Genomic DNA, 19,965 nt, shown 5'->3' on the forward strand with positions numbered 1-19,965 from the left:
AAGAAGAAAACTGCATCTATTCTTGTATGACGCAAGAACAGAACGCTGTTCTACTTCTTCTAAGAAACAAAAATTGCGCAAATTGTAATTGCGATCTTAAATGTGTTAAAATATATACAGTATATATATTTTTTGTTTTATACGTAAATAGATTTATCGTGCGAGATAGTTGTCCTGAGGGCGCATTCGAGCGGAATCTTTCTGAAATTATAAAATCTCTATTATATGTATATATTATATAATATATATACATAAATATAATATAATACATATACGTAAAATATATATTATATATATATATTATAATATATGTTATATATGAAAGAGAATTTGTACATTTCGCGAAGATTGAAATTTCAGTGATGGCGATACGATCGATGGAGAATTACGTTCGATTACGTGCCAGAAAAAGACTGTTCCTTGTCCGTTATTATTTGGATATTATATGTTATCCTTTACTTATTCTTTGAAATCGATGACGTAGATATTTCATTTTCAAATGTACATACACACGAAACTGCGTTGTTATCTAGTCAGAATCTGGTATCTATCAGTTTAAATATTCACGTTTCCGATCGTCACTCTTTTTTAAGTTTATGACTGAGAAATTTAATAGAGAAATATATTATATATGTAAGTGTATATATGTATACATATATATATGTGTAATATACACACATATAATATGTATAAAATAATAATTGTATATACTATCTTCGGAATAAAACAATGATGAAAAGAAATTGTCTTAATATTTTCCCAGACAAAAAATTATAACAAATTACGTAAAAGCGTACTAAAGTATCAATTAGTACTCATCTAATATTTGTAAGTTTAGTATCTAAAACCTTATTTTTATTAAAGTGTTATTAAAGTTTATAACAATAATAATCATACAAAGCGCATGTAGATGATATTTCTCTCTCTCGCGTTGAATAAAAATATTTCTATATATAAATCGTAAGTAATACTGAACATTCCAGTATGTCATTACCTTTTAAAGAAAACGTTTTTACTATAAATGTTTATGGATAAATAATGTTTTTGCGCATTTTGTTAATATATCGATATTTTACCTATTTTGTTGCTCTCGAAATAATAAAAATAATTACGATTCTTTTTCGCTCTCGAGATGAACGATAATGATAATTAAAATTGGCGATCGCACGTCGATCGTCGATCCTGATCTATCAACGCGCTTAGATTTAAGTTGTCTTCGGCGGTTCCAGCTCGAGGCTGATAAAGAAGTTCTCGCGGTCTTCCCTATAACGTGCCTTTAAAAGATATTCGCACGCGAACGAGTTTAATGGAAAATTGTAACCCAACGCGAATCTCTGGCAGTTTGTCAGCCAGGCTGCGATGTTGATGACGCGTCTTCTCCTTAAGTCCGTGTTCTTTAATTTCTCCTCATTCTCTGAGCGTATTTTTATCTCCAACGTAATCACGCGCCAACGATTAAAAAATTTGCGTGCAAGATATCGCTGCCTGCACGTCCACGCGTTGCCCTTAGTTTCGTCAGTGACGTTTTGGCGTGCCGTGAATTTTATCCTGGTTAGCGTCGCTGCAAGTATACGCCTAGCTAGAGATTGCTTGGATTCTATTAGATTCTTGTCATCTCTTGAGTGATGCTCGTTGAAGTTATTATTAATAGACAAAGACTCTGAAACCTCACAAATTCGCGCGGTTAACTGTTTCTTTGTGAAAAACGGTACAAAATTCGCTTGAATTTCTTTCAGGCTATTTAATCCTAGAACCTTGATCAGAAAATGACCAACATATGGCATGCAAGGTGGATTACGTTTCGCTACAGTCCAGGCTTTTCGATACTTTAAACATCGTGGACTTTTATAAATCTTGGACAGTTTCTCCATTGTCGTGTATCTAAAAAATATGTATGATTATATACCGGTACAGAGTGAAACACTTTGTTTTTGCAAAAAAAAAACAGTTTTTTTGTGAATTAACAAACGAAAGATCAGGAAATACACCTCATATTTTATTCGCGTGCAGTAAAAAAATATTTTATACTTGTATTAAAATTAATTCTTGTTGAAATTTTTAACACATTTAAATATTTATTTAATAATGTGACTTATTTGAATATCTTCTATTAAAATGATATTTAACATTTTTATTTTAAAATATCAATTAAGTAAGTGAACAAAAATAATTTATTCCAAAACATAAATTCTAACATAAATGAATAAAATGTGTTAATTTAATATATAATAAATGTGAATTTTACTGATGAAATATGCTTCCACAAATTGTATCATTGTTACATTTTTTTAAATTTTTTATATAATGTTCATGTTACTTCATAATTTACAAAAATTTAAACGGGGATCGTTTAGGAACGTAAAATGTGTTAAATTTTACAGAATTTTGTTGACTGTGTATGTTAAAGTTAGATGTATGAAAAGATATATTCGAAAAATTCATGGCAAATGTTTCTAACAATTAGGGAATTATTTTCCCTTTGATATTTAATTAGGAAATTATAATGATTAACAAGAGGAAACCTGCTAGCGTGATGAGTCCTAAGGTACGACCAGCTTCTCCGGAGTCTATAAATCGGCGGAGCCTGCAGACCAGCCAGGATGGACCTGCAGGACTGAAAATTGCCGAGCGCAAGACACTTGTCGGCGGCATTGATAAATCTCGCCATGATCCTGGTCCTCATGTCGAGTTGTTTGATCGCGAGGATCTCGCTAACGGTCAGGCAAGCGATGCGGTGGCTGAAGGCGATCCACGCACCCAAATTTGGCGCGTTGCGCGACGATCTCTGGTAGATCAGCGCCTCGATCTCGGTCGTGGGAATACGGATGAAGAGATCGCGATCGACCGACGTGAGTTGCGCAGCGAGGGTAGTACTGTCCAGGTCCCACACAGTGATACGAAAGTTCATCCTTAGCAATCTCTGCAGTTGTATCGAGCCTCCGTCGACGTTTTCGTTCGTCTTTCCATTACGTTTGCGTGCGCCGTTGATGGAAAGCACGCGATTTAAAAGACTACTGGATTTTCCTGTAATCGCAACTTCAATATTGTCGATCCGATTTTTTCGTCGGTGAAAGAACTTTCCTTTCGATTGCCTCTCCTTCCCGCGTCGAAAGTTCTGAAGAGACGCTAAGTGATGTCTCAGCTCTCTGTTATAAGAGACTTTGTGTAAGAGATAACTAATTATTAATTAGGCTGATGTCTAATAGTATCTAATCCTCTTACGACAAACGACCTCTTCTCAAATTATTTAATGAAAAATATAATTGAACATTAGACTGGACAATTAAATTTAATTAAAATTAAATTTTTATTCTAAAATTTTTGTTGAAGTTGACAATTAAAATTGATCTTTCATTGAAATATAAATTGCATATAAGATCATTATTAAGATGACTGTATCCAATATGGCCTACGTAAGCGTTACAATTTTTGCTAATTGTGTTTTAAAATTGTATTCAACATTGAAAACTGATGATCCAATTTAAAATAGAAAACATTTTTTTTAGTATCAACTGAAAATATAAGACATTTTTTAAATAAATGCAATAAATATCCATGTAATTATCTATAAACAGCAAGTAGATTATATTAAACTTTATACGATTTTTAGAACAATGATAAATATCCTATTACCTATAGGCAGCTGTTGCTGCCTGAGGCCTGTACCAATATTCTGGCGTCCAGAAGAGTATTACTTGTCCTCTAGTAATGGCACCAATAATACTGGATCCGCCGGGTGTCAAGGCACCGCAAGAGACGCTAGCTGTTAACTGGCGGCGCGAAACCGGAAGTCTCAGTTCCGGATCCGAGGGTTGTTTGCGGATATTGACTGCGCTCGGTGATCTGAGAGTCTGTACAGATTCTCGATCGCCAGGCTGTACCGACCACGGGCCGAGCGCGTGGAAAAAATGCGCCGTTGAAGATAAGCCGTATCTTCGCAGATGTCTCTGACTCTTCAAGGATCGGCAATTGTCTTCCCAAACTGTCACGCCATTCTCGATCAACTTACGAGCATCAACGACGTTCTCGTAGCCCGAATCACCGCGATAAGGACCCAGAATCAATTCAGAATTGCATTTCTCCGGTACTCCGAAGCCAAAACGCGATATTTTTGCAAAAGACTTTTTCGGCTCATTTTGATATTGCTGTTGACGTTTACCGTACTTCTTTTCCACATGCTCTACGAAATCGTCTTCGAAAAGCATGTTTCGACATTCTAAATATTTTTAATTGTTTAATAATGTTATGTATTTCGATTGGAATATTTGCAAAAAATATATTTACCTAGTCAAATTTACTTAGTCAATAAATTATATATTATTGCTCCTATAATTTTTTAAATCCATAACAGAAATACATATTTACAAATAAATTTTCGAAGTTTGTATGGTATTGAATATTATTAAATATAAAACGTTTTTTTTAAATGTTCAATTATATAAAAAATTCGAAGTTAGCATAAGTATAGTATGATAATTAGCCTAAATGCATAGAATAAAACTGAAAAAAAATAAATAAATGAAAACATAAAAAGAATTATTCCCAAAGCCACTAGGATTTAATTACTCTATAGTTATGGGTATTTCTATTATGTTTTCTAATATTGGAAAAACTTGAACCTAAATAAATAAGGAAAATTTATGCGTATGGTTTTCGCAAATCTAACCGTAACATCGGCTGTGCTTTCCATGAACATTTATGCCAACACTATTATCCAGTTGACAGACGTTGCAAGGCGAACTTTTGTAACTTGCGGCGTAATCGCAATGACATACATTGCGACTTCTTGCGAAAAGGACATTACAGAGTCCACCGGCACGTTGCAATCTTGCCCGACCATCAAACTTTGTCTGACACGGCCAACTGTGACAGGATTTCTCGCAGGCGATATAACGCGGTGTACGATCTTCCAGCTCGTATCTAAGATCTTCCAGGCTGGCTCCAGCGAATCTCACCGGAACCGGCGTGTAATTGCCGTTCATCAACTCGTTGTAACACGGTCCGAGATACAAGTTCTTCTCGGTCCATGTGGGAGTAACGTAGTCGCCGGCACCTCCATAATGACTCCATACCCTATATGCGTTTTAGGCACGATATTATCGTTAATCAGTATTCGTTCAAAAATGTTCTTGATTGATATTCATGGGTCTAGTTTTAAATTAATATTTTTTTGTTTAAAGTTAACGTAATTAAACGATTTTTTTTTCATTTTGAGGACCAAAATCTGAGAAATAAAATAATGTAACTTACAATTTCGTAAAGTTGTGAAAAACATTTGTTATAAACAATTTTTCAAAACGTATGTAGTTGAAAACAATGTGCAGACTCACGTACTGGATCCATAAATGCAATTACAAGTATTCACATGATATCAAGAGAATTGAAATGTTTTGAGCCAAAATCGAAGACTCGTCATTAAAAGTAAATAAATTTAACTATTAAATACATTCGCAAATAATGCAAGTAATGTAAAGTAAAAATTAATTTACATCGATCATCACCTGAATATCGATCTTTTGCATCTCGCATCACGATCACTCCTGATTTTTACCTCAGACGACAGCAAATATAAGGCGCTACTGCTCGACGAGCTCGCCGCCGTTGTTTCGGACAACGAGCTACCGATCGTCTTGCATGTCAGTAATCTTTGTACCTCCTCGCACCAGATTTTCCAAGAAACTCTGCGTCGCTCACCGCCGAGCTCATAATAATTAACTCGTCCGTTAATGAATCTGAGGGCAATTAATCTGAGATAAACTGAATGTAAAAATCCACTTTCTTTAAGAGAAAATTGACTAACAATTTATCTACGAATTTTTCGACTTTAGAGCCCTTATTCTATAACTTTTAATATCGGTAAAATGTTCTAAAATTTACTGTCAGTGCTAAAAATTTATAGTTTACGTTACACATGCGCTATAAATATATATTTCTGCACTAGCAATGAATTTTGAAACACAGCCGTTATTATACCATCACTGCATAACTTTTTTATCATATTTAATATCTATGCAATAACAATATAACGACATTATTGTTAAAAGTTAGAATATATAAGAACTCTGCTTAACGAAAGAGGAAAGAAAGAGAAAAAATGGAAACCATGATTGTTTTATACCCCTCGTTTTGTCTGAAGGAGTATACCTTGCCTTCAAAGTCCTGCGACGTCTCCTTCTAAACACGCTGAGCGTAACATATTCTAAGGGATACACGGACACGAGTTCGAAGCTCTCGATACTAGCGTCAATACAAGGCGGACAAAAGAAATCGGGATTAATCTGAAAGATGTCGGCAGCAACGATCAGCTTGGTCGATGTGAGACCCAAAGAGACCTGACGAACCCCTCGTCCATTTCTCGTGGTCTCCGCAAACGGCGACTCCACCAGGATTGTCTCAGATAATTCGCGGTATTCCGACAGCAGTAATTTGCGTATCCTGTTATCCCGCGACTGATCGGGCAGTTTCATTCTGTGTGACGCGTTCATGAATAGCTTCTCTCGCGCGGCGAGGAAGGGGATCGTATCGCACCGTACAAATCATCTATGAGATTCTGCACGAACGAGGGATTTTTAAAGCGCTTGTCTACCTGTCAGTACCTAACCACATTGAATTAATACTTCCTCGATTAAAACGTCAGGGGAAGATGTGTAACCGTCATTATTCCCAGACAACTTCTCACTTCTCAGAAAACGTTCTAAATCTAAAAAATAAATAATGTATAATATGCTCATACAATACTGAATTATTTTTACATTACAATTTGAATTATTCTTATTAAAATATATTTAGCATTTATTTTTTTAGGGGGGTTATATGTTATTTTAATTCTTTGAAATTAATTAGTGCCTTTTAATTATTATAATATAACAATATCAAATCTTATTGAACCGTGAGAGCTTAAACTAAATTATAATATAAATTATAAATATAATATGAGTCTTATAGAGTATCAGTTCCGGAGGGTCAATAATATTAAAATCATAAAATTAATGTTTTTTTGCCATTACGTTTATGTCTCTAATAACAAAATTTATACGTATGTTTTTAAAAAATCTTCATTCATAAAAAAAAAACTTGAATAGATTTTGTATATTAATTTAGGAAATCGATAAGGGGTACAAGATCAAGTATTATACGTGTCGTCGGTTTTATTTAAAAATTCAACATGTCGTCGAATTTTCCGTTAAAATTCGTACATAGCCGCAATCGCAGTAGATTACATTTAAGACTACGTGATAAATACTGGTCGTGAAACCTCGTCTCGATTAATAAGAATTAGCTCCTTACTTTCGGTGTATAATACGATAATAAATAAGATATAAAAACACGTACGTGTAAAAGAACCTCACCAATAGAGGGAGCGCCTTTTCACTTATATAATTAAGTCGAAATGGTGTTAGCGAAACGTGCAAAAATGTACAAAATTTACGAAGATACAAGATGATTGTTGCTACGTTTTTTCGACTCGATTCTTATCGACTATTATTCTCCGGATTCACTTTAATGGTGACTTTGTTGCTGAGAGCGGAAGCAAGCTTCTCGATGTTGCTTTGAAGAAGCTTGTTCGGCTCTGGATTCGTTGTTTCGTTGCTGGATGTCGCCATGTTCTCGTGAATAGTTTTCACAGGCGACTGATTTTCCTAAAATGCAAAAACAAGTTTACATTTTTTTTCAGAACGTCGTGTTTTCTTTGAAAAAAATTACAATATAAAACGCTATATAAAAATCACAATAAAATAATTCAATAAATTCCAAAAATATTGAAGAAAAAATATGCAGTCGAAGTACAATATTTATAACGATCAGATTTAATTTCTTCCATTGATTTTTTACATTTTTTTTACACTCAGAGAAAAACATAATAATAAACTACATAAAAGTGATAATTAAAAAAGTTTTGAGATATAGAATTAATGTACATAGTTGAATATACATTTTATAGTATTTATTATATTCGACTATGTGTGTACATTCATTCTATGTAAAAAAAACTTATCACTTTTATAGTTGCCATCATTTTATATGTTTTTCTCTGAGTGTATGACTAATCTTTATTCTACGATAATTCATGTTTTTGTTTTACTGGTATCGCTTACAACTTCAGTCTTTCTTCTGAGGTTTGACCTCTGCAGGGTCGCGGCAAGCTCGTTTTGCAGCCTAGAAACGACAGGGCTATTGTCCGACTCGTCAACACCGTTTTTGTCGCGACTCGGCTGTTGCGGCAAGAATTCCAACCTAGATGGCTGTTTTGTCTCACCCTCGTACGACCCTATTCTGATGGCTACTTTGCCGCTGGGTAGCTTTGAAGACTGAGCGCCGTTGGTCGGTGAGACTGGTGCAGTCGAGTTTTTCGTGAGTTCCGCAACGGGGCTCGTCGCGGCGTCTTTGGGAACCTTGCTTGCAGTACTAACGTGTCGCGGACTATTGCTCGTCGAAGAAGGGCTTGTCACTGGAAAGTATGTTGGCGGTGGTTTGGGCACTGTACTGGGCGTTTCTTTCAATTTGAACGATTCAATGCTTTGCATCTCTACCGAATCGTCGCTATTCTGATTTTTAGAAGGAAGTGGAAGCGGAAGCGGAGGCGCTGGCGGTGGGACCGGAGGACCTGCTGTTGTCGGCGCCGACATCGTTGCCTCATTGAGCATCCTCTTCTGCTGTTCCTGAGAATGCAACAAAACACGACATATATCATTCTAATAAAAAATTTGTAGTTTGGATGCATAAACATATATATGTGTGCGTATGTGTGGTGTGTGAAATTTTTAGAATTATAACACTTTATGCAAAAATAAAATTAGATATTAAAAGGATTTAGGGCACTCAAAAATATCATTCTATTGCCAAGAAACATTACGTAGAATCCGTTTACTCTTTTTCTTTTAAATAAAGATTATCTTTAATAAAGAATATTTTTTTCCTTGATGGTAGTCTTAAAATTACATATTACAAATTATTTATTACAAATAGGAAAATTTATTATCCTGTGTACTTAAAACATAAATTAATTTTCTTTTGAAAATTATAAGATTTAATATTGTAAATTAATTTTCTTTTAAAGAATAAAATTTTATCAAAGAAGTGACTTTATATGATAAACAAATCAAAATTTTAATTTAATGATCTTGATTGAAATATTGAATTTACTAAGATTCAGAGTACATTTTGAATAAATTTGTGACAAACTTATAATATTTAGATTATAATATGTAGATTTGCGAATATTAACTTTTAAAATACTTGAAATACGTAACTAATATTTAAATACAATATGCTTTCCTGTGTGCACACATTACGCATATTTTATTAATTTAAAAAACTACGATTTAAGATTGGTAATATATATGTACACTCTAGAATACATTGAATTTTTTCAAAATGTGTTTCTTAATCTGTCGATACAAAAATATTTAATAAGTTTAACAAATTAATAAATTGTCCTTGGACACACGTGCTAAAGTTATAAATTGAATTGCGAATTAATACTAATTGCACATTTACGCTAATTGTTTTGTATATAATTACTAACATTATAAGGAGTGATAGTGACCAGCGTTTGTTTCCTTATTGTGTCAGTTGTATTGTTTGCCTTCAAGTTTTTATCCATATTTAATTCTGAATATTTCTAATAATAGTAATAATGTGTGACACAAGAAATTTAATATGTCATGTATTCCACACTCTCCACGTTTTCCGTGAGCTAATCCTTTTTACTTGCACTTTTTATATTTAACGCACGTCATACATACATTGAACAGTCATCTATATTAACTTCTATTAAATTTCACATATACGGAACAGACTATGTTTCAAATATGTATATAGATTACATATTAAAACAATCTTATTTATGGCAGTGTTCGTTGAACTTATTTTTCTTAAAGCTTAAAGTTATCAATTTTTTCATAAAATTTCCTTCAGCTTTTCGGAGAATCAATTAAATGAAATCAGTCGTTGATAGAAATATCTCTTTTACGTGTTGATGTTTCAACAAATATTCTCTTCTCTTTTCGTCACAAAACGTTCTTCTCTATTCCGCTATTTTCTTCGAATCACGATCGAACGGCAATCACGTGTTTTGTGGTATTTATTTCGCAGACCGCCGATCGCACGACGCAACGACGAGCAACTGAAAGAACGCAAGAAGAGCGCACGTTACGTCGCCTTACGCCGGTGTTCTTATGTAAGCCCTATTATTTTGCACATCCGCCACAATTCGTAGGAAACTGCAGTGTACGAGGCTATGAGGAAAAAATGTGGCACAAGACCTCGCGTTGACGCGACGCGGCGTGTCGCGTTGCAACTCGCCCGGTATCGGATACCTCGCGAACGACGTGACGGTGTTACGATCACCGTCGCTGGTCTTGCGACGAATGAATCCGCGAACGTCTCGATAACGATGATTAATGGACGATAAGGCGGTAACATAAGCTGTCAATCGGCCTTCTCGCTTGTGTAACAGTCACCTGGTCGCGGGAAAAAGTAAAACAGTGATTTACTAACGATAACACGCTCAACTATTCGAAGAAAATAATATCCAGATTTCTCTTCGATAAATGAGAAATCAGAGAAATATATCCGCGCACAAAATCACTTTGTTGCGGTATACTCCGATGTAGAGATACACGTTCTAATTTAGAGAGACAGTCGTTCCCGTTATTCCTATTATCCCGGCAATCTGAATAAACTCGAGATACCGCTTGGTTTTGAATATATAGCTTTCGAATAATTATTAGCAATTAATTTTCGTAGCAGGTTTATTATTATTATTTCGTTGATTAAATTGCCATAAATATTTCTGTGTCAAGAACGATGTCAAAATGATCGCAATATGCGCGGTCTCGAGCAGTTAACATAATTAATTTACGTATAAACTACTTCCGCGATCAAACGCGGTCTATTTACGATATCGCTTATAATACATTTTCCTTGCCGCGTGGTAATGCAAGAACTGAAACAAAACGTTGGAACATACGTGACTTTAAGGTGTGCAAACTGCTCGCTATCTCTCGACGTTTCAACAATACTACCGAGCAGCCAATGTGTGCCCAACAGGTATACACAAGTAAATGTGTGGCGCGTCAGCAACGCATGTACGCACGCACACGTGCACGACGATTACGTAGTCTGCACGCCACACCGACGACTATTCCGGAGTCTTCATAATTTTGTGCTCTTATCTGTTTGCACTAGCGGATCGTTGCTTAGCGGTTGTGTAATTAAAAACTCGCTACATGAGCAGCCAGTTAGCTACGCCTCGAAAATATCCACAAGAAAAAGAACATACGGGTCGAAAAACCTCGTATCTTCGCCATCTATTCACTTCGACATCTCGTTAAAGCGAAATTAACTTGATATATGATAGAAACGGCTATTGTTTTCGAACGCGTTATATATCATGCTTTCACACAATCGTTAATTTTATGTTGTTAATTACGATCACCTTCCAGAGAATTATCGTAATTGATATCAGTGAAACTTGCATTATACTTCAATTGCTTTTAATTTTTTGATAACTTATTGATAACTTTTGATTAGTTCGACTTTTTATAATTCAATTTACGTTTCATCTAAAATGAATTTATTTTTTAAGATCAATTTAATTTATTGCTGACATTACGACAATCTCGATTTGTGCATGTTGTTAATACTTGATTGCAATTATAACATGCAATGTATTACGTCACTAATCGGTTTGAAAGATACGCTTATCACTGAACAGTACACCCGACTAGCGTCGGGTAGACTATTGTTATCGTATGAAAGTTGGAGTTTCATGTATTTCAAATTCCGTATAGAAAAGTAAATTCGTGACGCTTATTTCTATGTCAGGTCGGTAGTTAAAAATTGAAACATATGTAAAACCATATTCAAAAGATATTAGAAGAACATTTTATTATTTTAGAGAATTGAGAGAGAATATTACTTAGTATATATACTATATATATATCTCAAAATTCAAGTTGCATTATTTTCAAAATAAATAATATACAATTTTTTAATTTTTTCTTACCTTCTCCTGAACTTCTTTGGACACCTGTTCCGAAGACTGCGCTTTTTGCTGAGCAGAATTGAACATCTTTTGGTGTGCACGTTTAAACTCCTCCATCAACTGCATAAAAAAATATCAATTTTATTGCAGAAGTTTTCGAGTTTAGTCAGCAGATTCAAAAACTCAATGGCACGTATTCAAAACGCGCATAATGAAGTTAGCGCGAATTTAACACGTTATATACTATAAAATTTCAGAAATAAAGAGAATAAAAGTGTTTATCGATAAAAACACATTCTGAATATGAGACATCAGCTCTAAATTATGATAAATAAGGCTGGCTTATATACAAATTATATATTCCTTATACATGTACGATTAATTATATATATTCAATTGTAAGTAACTGACCTTATCGTGTGTGACTTTTTGCTCCTGCGATCTCACAGTTTCAGAATTCTGAGGCTTGCGATTATCTGAAGTTTTTTCCTTCAGTGCTTCTGCTTTAGAAGCATTATTCATCCTCTGTGAGAAAGAAAAATAACGCGAGATATGTAATGAGTGCAAAATGCGAATGTAATGAATATGACTATAAATTAAAAATAATTTATTATTAAAAGCGATTAATAATTAATTGGGATAAAATAAAAATAATAAATATGTTTATACATATATTATAGAGAACATAATTTATCTTAAACATTTCTAAAAGTGTATCGATATAGAAAAAAATCAAGAAGTTATAGTTACGAGAAACACAACTTCTATTTAATGAGAGATAATCTAGATGTCCATGGATAAAGAATTAAATTTTTTATAGCACATTATATCGCGAGGTACTTCAATTTATTGATAATGTTCATCAATTTCTATCGCAATAGACATGAAGAACATAAAATATAAAAGATATCATAGATAAACAGATTAATCGCAAAAATATCGATGGAAAATAACAATTTAATTTAAAAAATTATAATTGATTACGTTCATCGAGAGAGACGACAAGAAGCATCTTGATTGCAACACGTGCAATAATCCAATAATACATATGATAAGAATGCATTATAAGAATTGTATTGAGAAACTACGTTTCATGTTTGCTCTCAATCCTCGCGGTTTAGCGATCTTATCTCACAGAAGAAAATTCGAGATACGTGATTTTATCTTGAATACCGATTAATTTTACCTGTTGCGCTCGCCTCTGTAACTCCTGCGTGATGGCGGTGCCCAAATCCGTGCTGACAATTGGCGACGTCCTGGCGACATCCTTGCGCGGCGTCGCGTATGTGGCTGTCGAAGTCTCCGTCGTTTTACTGGTAACGCTAGAAGATCCGCCGCCGGTTGCCGATCCGTAAGAAACAGTGGAAGCCGGCTCGCAGGACGATGTTGACAGCGATGATGACGTCGACGCGGAATCCTTGCTGCAGGACGACTCGAGGCTCGACTCGGTTTCCGTCGAGCCGGTGCTGCCCATCGACATAGTGCTACCCATTTGCATGCCCATGGCGTTCATTGGTTTGGTCTCTGTAACGGCAGATATACGGTGACCCGCGACTGTAATATTATAGATAGAAGCAGAAAGAATTTTCGTAAATTCGAAATATAGATCTTTATTAAAAAAATATCAAAATCAAAAGACTATATATAATAGATGCAAGTATAAATTTAATTTTAATTTATGTAAACTAAAAGACTATGAGAGCCAAAGTTAGTTATATACTAAAATTAATAAACAAAATTCATGTATAAAAACAATGTCTTCAGCTATTTAATTAATTTATTTTGATTTATATATAATCTATTTGAGTCTTATAAATAATATTATTAATTTAATTTTAATTGAAGTTAATTTAATTTATTATGTACAAACAAGATTTAAATCAAAGTATGTCTCTATTAATTTAAAAAAGAACACCGTAAAAATATTTTTAATTCTTTTGGTAAGAGGATATGTAAATATTTTATTTAATAAAAAAAGTAACCGTGAAGAACTTAAAATATTTATGTTTTCAAACGAATGGACAGCGAAAAGAGGACTTCCTCCGACTTGGTGTTCGAGCAAACGCGGTAAGTTATTATTCTAACGATGCTGCGGGAAAAGCCGTCAAACCTGCTGGCCATTTGTAAGGAAGCGGCGGCGGAGGTGCAGGTGGACAAACCGACTGATGCACCTCTACGGTCGTTATCTTCCTCTCGGCTTCGCTCTGTCGTTGCATGAGTTGCAGATCCGTCAATCGATTGCCAATCGCTTGGCCGTTCTCCTGATGCAGAAAATTATTCGCGGCACGTAACATATCTTGCTCCTATATTTAATTATCCGACTTATCCGATTACTTAACGAGACAACATTTCAAGATGAAAAATGGCGTGATAACGAAAGCAGATCTTCTTACTTTGGAGCCATGGTACATGGGCAAGTCGTCCGCAGGCCCGTCATAAATCACGTCTTGTTGCCTTGCGTTATCTCGCCGATAGGCCAACCGCCGATTAGCCTCGTCTCGTGGATTCGCGTCGAAATCATGCACCTCATAGTCGATCCTGGGCGCCACAGGATCGTAAAGCGGTTCGTTGTCGATGTCATCGTCGTAATTGCCACGCGGATTGAAGTGATACTGCCCACCCAGCATAGGCCGGTGATTCTGGTTCTGGTTCGAGCTCTGATTAACACGAATCACGGTTGTGTTATTCGGTTTACGCGACCATTCCGGCGCCTAGAAAATGGTTAAATTAAATCTCAATGAGAAAAAAAGCGTTGCATCGCTACTTTTTAAGCGGTCTCATACTTTGAAGTTAAAAATATCAGAAAAGTAGACAACTAAGAATATACATTACTGAATTATATTTTATAATTAACAAATATTGTTATTAACAGATAAGTGCAAAAGTTGGCAAAATTAAGCATTAAATTTTATTTAAAAGAAGATTTAAGGGTCCAGTAATTGTTAGATAATTCAATAATTATCTACTGTTTACACATGAGATAAGTAGAGTTTAATCCTACAATTTTATACAATTAATGTAATTATTTAAAAGTAGTTAATATAATTATTAATTATTCTAATGATTATAAATTTTCAATAATTATTTTTTATATAACAAGCAGAATTTAATTTATAAAAAAATATAATTAATATGGATTTTATACAATCATTAATCAGCAGTAAATGTAACAGAAATTTTGAAGTATTCATTGTACATGTCCTGCTTTTCTAGAAATAATATACGTGTCGATGCATAACGGTAAAACCTGATAAGCTACTGCACTGTTTCTTATCGCGCAGAATGTGCTGCCAATAGGTAATATAGTATATCAAAACGATATTTCGATAAGAAGTAAAACAAACAGAAGTAAAACAAGTATGTGTATGTATAACAATTCAAAATTCATGAATAAAAATTCTCGATGCCTAATAATAAAGCAAAATTTAATTTAAATCTGTTTTGATCTCGAAAAAAATTGCTCGCAACCAGGAATAAATTCTTAGAGTTGTATATTATAATAATAATGTTTAATATATTTTTCTTTAATTAATTTCTGTTTAATTAATGTTTAATATACATATTATTATAATAATAATGTACGAAACAAGATACTCTATTTTAAAATTCTTTACCTGATCCACGTGCGACCACTCCGAAGAACTGCAGCTGGTGGTTGACAGAGCAAGGGGACAGCATATCCTATAATGTCACACACGGAAATAAAGCGGGATCTGTCTGATTATGCAAGCGAGTCTGTGCCGATTTCTAAAGAGTGGAATTCATGGGACGCGCGTTTTTACCATCAAGTAACACCGGGGAGAACGAGGAACAGGATGAATGTTAATATACGTGGCGGTAAGGAATTTGAACTGCGGCGGACTCTACGATCGTTATCGCCGCGTGTCCTATTAATGGACCGACTTTCTCCCGGTGTAAATTCATTGATGCCACTCGATAACGGTTAGCCACCACTGGAAAAGATATGTGTATAGCCCGTACCGTAGGCAATCCGTTATTGTAATCGGTGCATCGCTCTGAAAAATTACGCGATTCTATGATGGGGCGTATTGATCCTATTAATGCTAAATTTGCCGTGCAAATAAGTGAAATCATTGAGTGCTAATTAAGCTACACCTTCAAAAATCAGCAAGATTTAATTTGATAACGTGCTGCTTATTATTTTTTTCCTTTTAAATTAATAATTACATTATTGTTTACAAAAGTCTAGATTATATAAATATTATATCATTAAGAGTGTGAAACACGTATGAAAATCTTGTGTTACATTAATTAAGAATGCCCCATTTTCTCGGTCATAAACTTTACATATCAATAAAAATACTGTATCACATTCCATAGCATTCTATTGAAATTAACGCCTGAAATGAGTTTAACAACTCGTTCAAAATTTCAGAATTAATTAATCAATCTTCTAATAAATTAAAGCACTTCCTGAGAAAACGTTGCATCCAACATTTCAGATTAAACAAAAAATAGAAACCATATAGCCAACGCACAAGCAATGTTTTTCTATTAAGATATCATTTTTCATAAAAATTATGCAAGTATTGCAACGTATTTGCAGGAAGTCCTTTAATTGAAGCTACATAGCAACTGACCTGCCGTTTCTGTTGCAGGCATCGTCGCGCGGATATCGCTGATGCATCCTGCCATCATTGTGATGATGCTGTGGCGAGGACGATGAGTTGTTTTGATGCTGCGGCGGCGGACTCGCGGCCGCCACGCTGGACGTCTCGGAGTCGTAGCCGCTAGAGCCGCGGGTCCACAACTGCTCGGGACAGTCGTAAAGATGATTGGGGGACGTGGGTCGTTGCACCACGAGGTCGAGGATCGCCGAACTGCGCATCACCTCAATGGCTCGCTCGAACGGAAGATCGGTAAGTCGTTGTCCGTTGCACCAGATTATCACGTCGCCGGCCTTCAAACCTGCCGCTCGCGCGGGACCACCTTCCCTCGTGCCCTAAGAATGTGCTTTTTATAAGCAAAACAAATGTCCTCCGACCATTCATTTCGCGTAGGATACGAGCTTTGTAAAAATGTCGAATCCTAGATATGAATTCAGAGTAGCTAAACCTTAATGTTACTTTATTTGAATTTACTTGAACTCATATATTTTGATTTTTAACATATATACATATATTTGTATTAATTAATCTTGAAATAGTTACAGAAATGGTTTTCACATCCAGTAGCAAAAAATGAAACTCAATTGCAATAGTTTTTTATTACTAACCAGGAATCCACACTCTTGTTTTAAACTTCTTTTAATTTTTTAGAAAATATTTTTTAAATAGTAAATATATATATATATATAATCTAAAATACTAATAATACAATAAATTGTAGAATAACCAATAATATACAATACGTAATTAATACTATTATAGTGCTTTTTAATTAGGGTGGAAAAAACACCTCAGACGATTGTTTACGGAAAAAAAATGAAGTAACTGTTTCTTGATTAAAGAATCTTGTAAAAAAGTTTATTTTTATTATTTTTTTAAAACAGTTTTAGGATTAATTCTTAAAAAAGATATTAATTAAAACAAGTTAATCTTCGCGATATTGAAGGAAAAATCTCACGAACGCCAGGTGTTTTGTATGACATGACTACGTTCAATTAGAATGCTATTAACCTGGACAGTGAGACCAGGTACGATGCCTCTGCAAACGCCGCAGCCCAGACGGCCTTTCTCGCCGACAAGAATCCGAATTCTGACTTCTGCGCTCGGTACACCGCCTAAACCAGTTTCGTTGTATTGCAGCTGCTGTTGCTGTTGCTGCACCATGTGCCAGGTAACCGGATCGTTCGGATTGCTTTACAAGAATCATAAGAGATTTTTATAACAAAAATATCGATCGTGGAAAAAGGAGGAAACGCACGTACGCATGGTGCGCGTAAGGTTTTAATTAAGTTTCGATACTTACTCTTTTACGGGTATCATCCCAACGCCTGCAATACAAATCGAAAGCCATAAATTACCGCTATCAGCAACGAGATAGAGATTATTGCAACGCGCCGCGAATATTACTGTTATTAATTATTTTTCCATCCGATCGCGAGGCTATCTTTACGTGGCACGTGGAATGAAAGTTTACATCCGAAGGACGTAATTTATACTTCGCAACAAAAATAATTAAGATAGAGACGAGATAGTTACTTCGAATTTTGAGCACCAGGACTTGCTGATTCTTTGCCAGGAGCGCGACCTCCTGGTGGACGGCATCTTCCACCGGGTAACCGTTCACCCTTAGGATTTGATCGCCTACCTGAAAGCGGTAAGCCGAAAGCGAAATCATTAAACGTAATGTCTTTTTGCGTCACACAATTAAAAAATGTGTATTAATTTGACATTTTATGTGTCAAACGGTCTATTTAAATTTTTGTGTTAATTTAAGAGTTTAATTTAAGTTTATTTACAAGATAAATATGTTAGAAAGTCTAAGACTGGTTCAATTTTCAACTTTTAAGAGATTTCATTTTTTAGAGTAAAATTCATTCTAAAATTTTTTTAAATAAATTTATGTACAGATTGGTAAGATGGTAGTGATTAGAGATAAATACCCTCAATCCATTTCTATGAGCCTCGCCACCCGGTTGGACGTCACTGACGTAAAATCCGGCGGCGTATTCGCGTCCACCTCGTAATGAGAAACCAAAGCCGGCGTTACCGCGACGCCTCAGCCGTACGTTTCTGGTCACGCCAATGACGGCCATCCTGCCGCCTCCTGCCGGGTTTCCAGGACCTCCACCGGTCGACGATCCCGTGCCAGCACTTGACGCGCTGGAGGAGCCACCCGACCTGTCGTAAAAAAACATATAAATAATATCGTTTCCTAGTACTCTGTTAATCAAACATAAAAAGGTCGACAAAAATTTAATTATCTTTTAAGAGCTTTCAACAATTCAAAAGAAATTTCGAGGCTGCATTACTCTGAAATATTTTAATTAATTTTGCAAAATAAATATTCGTGTAATTTTTTTATTTCATGTAGCTTTGACATATTCAGAGATATTTCTGTATATTTTTTGAATATATTCCTGAAATATTTTCTCTTTCATTGTGTAAGTTGGTAAATATTTTCTTGGTCCCGCAGCTACATCCGTAGCTGCAGTACCATCGCGGTTTTATTTCACCTTCGGCAACAATTGTCTTGCAAAGATCCTTATTTTCTCCCCTCGCTTCGATGAACGAATGAGCGAACGGATTCCATACCTTTGTTCGTCCCCCGCCATCCTTTTCCCAGCGCGCTGTGAAATTAATGACCACACCTGGCGCGAGGAAGGAAGGCGAGCTGAGGAAGCGAACGTGACGGCAAGGTGGAGGAGTCGCGAAGAATTCCACGCTCGAAGGAGAAAGAGGAAGACGGACGGGGAATGACTCGGGCCGAGGCCAAACAGAGATACTCTGCTAATGACGTCGAGAATCCATCTTCAAGGGACATTCAAAAGATTGCATGCGACATGAAGCGGCAACACAGATGCTGTAGGACACCAGGGGTGACACCGGGTAAATGACAGTCATTAATGGGAAAGGGAGGCTGTTCCAGATTGACTTGAACGAAGAAAGAGAGAGAGATGCTGCAGAAGATCTTGTAAGAAGGGTTCTCCTTCTTGTCACTTTAACCTCATCTACCGTATATTCTTCGTGAAACAATGGCTATGAACAATGGTGTTCCAATACAGATACACCGCCAGTACTAAAAATCTACCCAAGCAGAACATAAAGTCATCATAACATCAAAATTTAGTATATGATTTTGAAAGAAAAATGATTTAAAAGACAAATATGATCAGATATAAAACTTTACATGATGTTATGTAAAAATAAAAAGTTACAGTTTTACAACTATATTAAATAATATTATAATTAAAGTCTTATCAACAAAATTGAGTATATTCATTGGCAACAAAATAACGTATATGTAAAAGATATGTAGAAAGATTCAAATATTTTTCTCGTATCTATAAG

General features: G+C 35.2%; 2 protein-coding genes across 3 annotated transcripts; both read right to left on the reverse strand.

The window, feature by feature from the left end:
* Positions 1-1,149: 1,149 nt before the first annotated feature.
* LOC108775888 (uncharacterized) lies at positions 1,150-6,485 on the reverse strand. The gene is made up of 6 exons (XM_018542344.1): positions 6,145-6,485; positions 5,502-5,732; positions 4,742-5,073; positions 3,634-4,216; positions 2,523-3,146; positions 1,150-1,881 (listed from the first exon to the last, which is right to left on the reverse strand). Exons 1-6 carry the CDS (start codon positions 6,483-6,485, stop codon positions 1,206-1,208), a joined length of 2,787 nt encoding a protein of 928 aa, XP_018397846.1. The 3' UTR covers positions 1,150-1,205.
* A 657-nt stretch (positions 6,486-7,142) lies between these two features.
* Positions 7,143-18,773, reverse strand: LOC108775891 (flocculation protein FLO11). 2 transcript variants are annotated; one of them, XM_018542348.1, is made up of 13 exons: positions 18,558-18,773; positions 18,154-18,262; positions 17,921-17,945; positions 17,629-17,809; positions 16,591-16,952; positions 15,604-15,670; positions 14,383-14,700; positions 14,100-14,250; positions 13,176-13,513; positions 12,401-12,514; positions 12,011-12,109; positions 8,097-8,660; positions 7,143-7,640 (listed from the first exon to the last, which is right to left on the reverse strand). In XM_018542348.1, the coding sequence occupies exons 1-13, from the start codon at positions 18,708-18,710 to the stop codon at positions 7,473-7,475; spliced, it is 2,649 nt and encodes an 882-aa protein (XP_018397850.1). In that variant the 5' UTR covers positions 18,711-18,773; the 3' UTR covers positions 7,143-7,472. The 2 variants fall into 2 exon arrangements, with proteins under 2 accessions (XP_018397850.1, XP_018397851.1); XM_018542349.1 differs by lacking the exons at positions 18,154-18,262; positions 18,558-18,773 and having other exon boundaries at positions 14,100-14,292; positions 17,921-17,975.
* Between the last annotated feature and the right edge of the window lie 1,192 nt (positions 18,774-19,965).

Source organism: Cyphomyrmex costatus, unplaced genomic scaffold (assembly GCF_001594065.2).
Source record: "Cyphomyrmex costatus isolate MS0001 unplaced genomic scaffold, Ccosl1.0 scaffold33, whole genome shotgun sequence".
In the NCBI taxonomy this organism is placed as follows: domain Eukaryota; kingdom Metazoa; phylum Arthropoda; class Insecta; order Hymenoptera; family Formicidae; genus Cyphomyrmex; species Cyphomyrmex costatus.

Excerpts from the sequence above, each read along its gene's own strand:
- LOC108775888 (XM_018542344.1), bottom strand. The coding sequence starts at position 6,485 with ATGAACGCGTCACACAGAATGAAACTGCCCGATCAGTCGCGGGATAAC. Across the intron at positions 5,733-6,144 it reads CGCAGGACTTTGAAGGCAAG|ATTCATTAACGGACGAGTTA; the intron begins GTATACTCCTTC and ends AATTGCCCTCAG. Across the intron at positions 4,217-4,741 it reads TTACGCCGCAAGTTACAAAA|AATGTCGAAACATGCTTTTC; the intron begins GTTCGCCTTGCA and ends AAAAATATTTAG.
- LOC108775891 (XM_018542348.1), bottom strand. The coding sequence starts at position 18,710 with ATGGCCGTCATTGGCGTGACCAGAAACGTACGGCTGAGGCGTCGCGGT. Across the intron at positions 17,946-18,153 it reads CCTGGTGCTCAAAATTCGAA|GCGTTGGGATGATACCCGTA; the intron begins GTAACTATCTCG and ends TTTGTATTGCAG. Across the intron at positions 15,671-16,590 it reads GCCTGCAACAGAAACGGCAG|GATATGCTGTCCCCTTGCTC; the intron begins GTCAGTTGCTAT and ends GTGACATTATAG.